General features: G+C 35.0%; 1 protein-coding gene across 2 annotated transcripts in view; it reads right to left on the bottom strand.

Annotated features, from left to right (window-relative positions):
• The window catches only part of LOC106880936 (eukaryotic translation initiation factor 4E type 3), a 52,948-nt gene extending 49,979 nt beyond the window's left edge, over positions 1-2,969 (bottom strand). Inside the window, exon 1 of one of the 2 annotated variants that reach the window (XM_052967986.1) lies at positions 2,603-2,969. In XM_052967986.1, coding sequence (XP_052823946.1) covers positions 2,603-2,835 — 233 coding nt within the window. In that variant the 5' untranslated portion in view covers positions 2,836-2,969. The remainder of the gene's footprint in view (positions 1-2,602) is intronic. The other variant, XM_014931113.2, reaches the window with a different exon arrangement.
• Between the last annotated feature and the right edge of the window lie 226 nt (positions 2,970-3,195).

Below are 3,195 nucleotides of genomic sequence, written 5' to 3'. Positions count from 1 at the left end.
TTTTTTTTTTTTTTTTTTTTTTATTAGTCAATTTAATAGAATACAGACAGTTCGAATTTTGGGCTTAAATCCCAGCAATAGACCATTAAATATATTTAGAGAAAGAAAGATACTGAAAATATCAATACGTCAGAGTGACGAACAAATGAGGATCTGAGGAGGTCGTGAGATGTGCTAAAAGTAACAGCTAAATAGCCCTTAAATCACGCACCAAAAATTTGTTGATTTTTTTTTTTTTTTTTTTTTTGTGCATAATCGTATGAATTCCCAGGCGAAGGTGAAGAATTCGCACACCCGGTGTTTAGGGTTAGGGTTTTTGTTACGCCGAAAACGGGTGGTGTGCGTATTCTTTACCTCTGCCTAATTCCCGTGTGTAGAACACAAATTTGCAAAAGTTTTCTGAAAACTCAACATTTTTTTTTTGAAGTTATGAGGGATTATGTGGCGTGCTTAAAGCAAAATTCCGCCGAAAAACCAAGTCGACTTTGACGGTATCTGAACTATGAGTGTAAAGAGACAGAAGAACTACTGTAAGAGATTTTCCGACGCTCTAACGATTCTGCTAATCCACCACACTACCTTAATTAATGATAATGTCCAAAGAAAAAGAATTTTGAGGAAATGAAGACAACACTGTCATAAGACTAAGAACTACTGGCCTTTGCCAACAGTTTAATGTGTAACTTAAAATAAACAAGTAGTGGCCGACAAAGGTATCTCACAACTAGGAGGTTCTAGACAAACTGACGGCTGAAGATCGAGGGAAAACAAGGTAAGTAGTTTGAGCAACAGGTAACGAATTAAACCTACTTTTGAGGTTTACATGTCACTACCTTTTATTTATTTATTTTCTAATTTGGGCTACACCACTATTTTATAATTTTGATGGCAAGGTTTTGATTTTTATAAAGACAAGAATTCTATTACAGCAAAGTAATTAGAACCGATCTACAAACGATAACAATGTGCATTTGCCAGGAATCGAACCTGGACCTCTCACGTGAGAGAAGATTCTACAATGACTGAACCACCGATGTCGTGTCAAGTTTAATATATATCTATTCATTATATACACACACACACACAGTGTACTGATTTCTATGCCGAATAATAAATATTTGCTCTATGTAAATATAAGCATTGATATATTTTACTACTGTTACATACCTATGCAAGTCTAAACCACCCACCCCTTCATAACTGTTTCCTCATAACTATAGAAAAATTAGTATTTTTTAATGAATGTGTTTTTAAATATGCTTCAGATGGTGTAAACTTCGATTATATAGGAAATTTGTGATGAAAACCTTTTTTCCAGAGTTTCGGAAAAATTCACACGGGTCGGCTTTGTTTCCTCATAACCTTCAGGAAAATGATTAATTGTTGATGAAATTTCTACAAATACCTTCTAGAGTGCATAAATTACGATTATATCGGAATTTAATGTGAAAAAATTGATGGGCACGCACACATACATAGTGATACACATCACAATATATATACATGTATTTATTTTGAATTATTCCTGGAAAATGTAGAAGTACTACTGTTTACGAAATGGATCCAGCAACTCAGGGGAGTGGAAAATACCAACTGAAAGAAAACTAATAAAGATATTACTAAGGAAAGATTCCACAGAAAATGAAACATGGTACGCTATAGTCTCAGTTCCCATCTATACACACACACACATATAGTAGAAGCCGTTTATAATTACGAAGCGTTAACAATCGGTTACATATGCATGTATGTGTGTGTTGTGTATACACATTGGAATTTACAAACAAGAGAACAAAATACTAAATACATGTAGAATTATTTCATACATCTATTCGGTGTGAGGCTTAGTTAGGGAAGCCTTATATATGTGTGTGTGTGTAGAATCTACTTGTTATAATCACAGATGATATTATCAAAAGTGGTCCCAATCAATCTCAGAATAATATTATATCCTTTGCTTAATGCTATTAGCCGGCTTATTAACTTAGTCACCACCCCAAAATAACTTCAGTGAGTTCGACAGAATGCATATATACATTTATAAACAAACCGAGCTAATTTTGACACAAAATCTAAACAAACACTACATATTCTTAAAATTTTTATTTCAACGGAGCAGGTAAAATACTCTTATTTCCCATAGCAAGCTGCAAGTGAAGTCGGTAACAAATAAAGGTATGGCGAAGAGATTAGTTTTCATCGATGGCTTCTATCGTAGTTTGAAAACAATTCATCCAGGTCTAAATAAATCTCTATGGAGCTTGGTTGAAGTTTTAAAAGTAAAACTTGATTATAAAAGTATGCTAGTTTAGTTGTAGCTACGAAAAAGATACTTTTCACTTTTATTACGTAAATAAAACTCCTTCGTACTTTTTAAAGCTTTGGAAGACGAAACAGGCAATCAGGATAAATTGCCAAAAAGAAAGTAAGAAAGTAGAAGGAAGATAGTCACTCAAACCACCACCACAAAAACAACAATACGAAAATAGAGGGGTTTTTTTTTTAATGTTTGTTAAAGTTCGTCCGCAAACTCAAGTTGAATAGAGAAATTGGAGGAAGAAAAGAAGTATTTATAAACTAAAATAAAGTTTTACTGACTTACTTATCGATCCAAAAAGTCCAGGCCGTGGAAAGTGGTAAAAACTCTACTATGTTATTACTTTGTTCCGCTGATTTTTCAATGACATCATCAGACGGTGAAGGAGAAGAATAAGGGCTCTGTTGTCGACAATTAGTGCTATTATTATTGTTGTTGTTGTTGCTGTCGTTATCGTTGTTCCCGTCCTGGGCACTCAGTTCAGCATCCTCATCAGTCGAACTTAAGGCAGCCGCCATAACTAACGCAACTACTATTGCTCTGGTTCACGTGATCAAAACATATGACGTCACGAGCAAAACTTTTTCCTTATCCTCCTCCTTTCCACCGATGACAAAACTTCAATTCGCAGCATGCCGTCCACAAAAAGGATATACTGAATATTCTTGGTACACAATGCCTAGAAAAAAAACAAGATAGTCATGGATAGAATATGTGTGTGTTACCCCAACACGGCTGCAGTCTAATTACCGAAACAACTGGAAAATAAAAGATGTGTATGTGTCTCTGTGTGTGTGCGCGCGCGCGTGTGTTTGTGTTTAGGTGAGTGTGCTCTTCCAAAAGTCCGTATTGTGAAAATTACTCGGCAACGAGTTCCT

Source organism: Octopus bimaculoides, chromosome 5 (assembly GCF_001194135.2).
Source record: "Octopus bimaculoides isolate UCB-OBI-ISO-001 chromosome 5, ASM119413v2, whole genome shotgun sequence".
In the NCBI taxonomy this organism is placed as follows: domain Eukaryota; kingdom Metazoa; phylum Mollusca; class Cephalopoda; order Octopoda; family Octopodidae; genus Octopus; species Octopus bimaculoides.
This window is presented reverse-complemented; position numbering and strand designations above follow the sequence as displayed.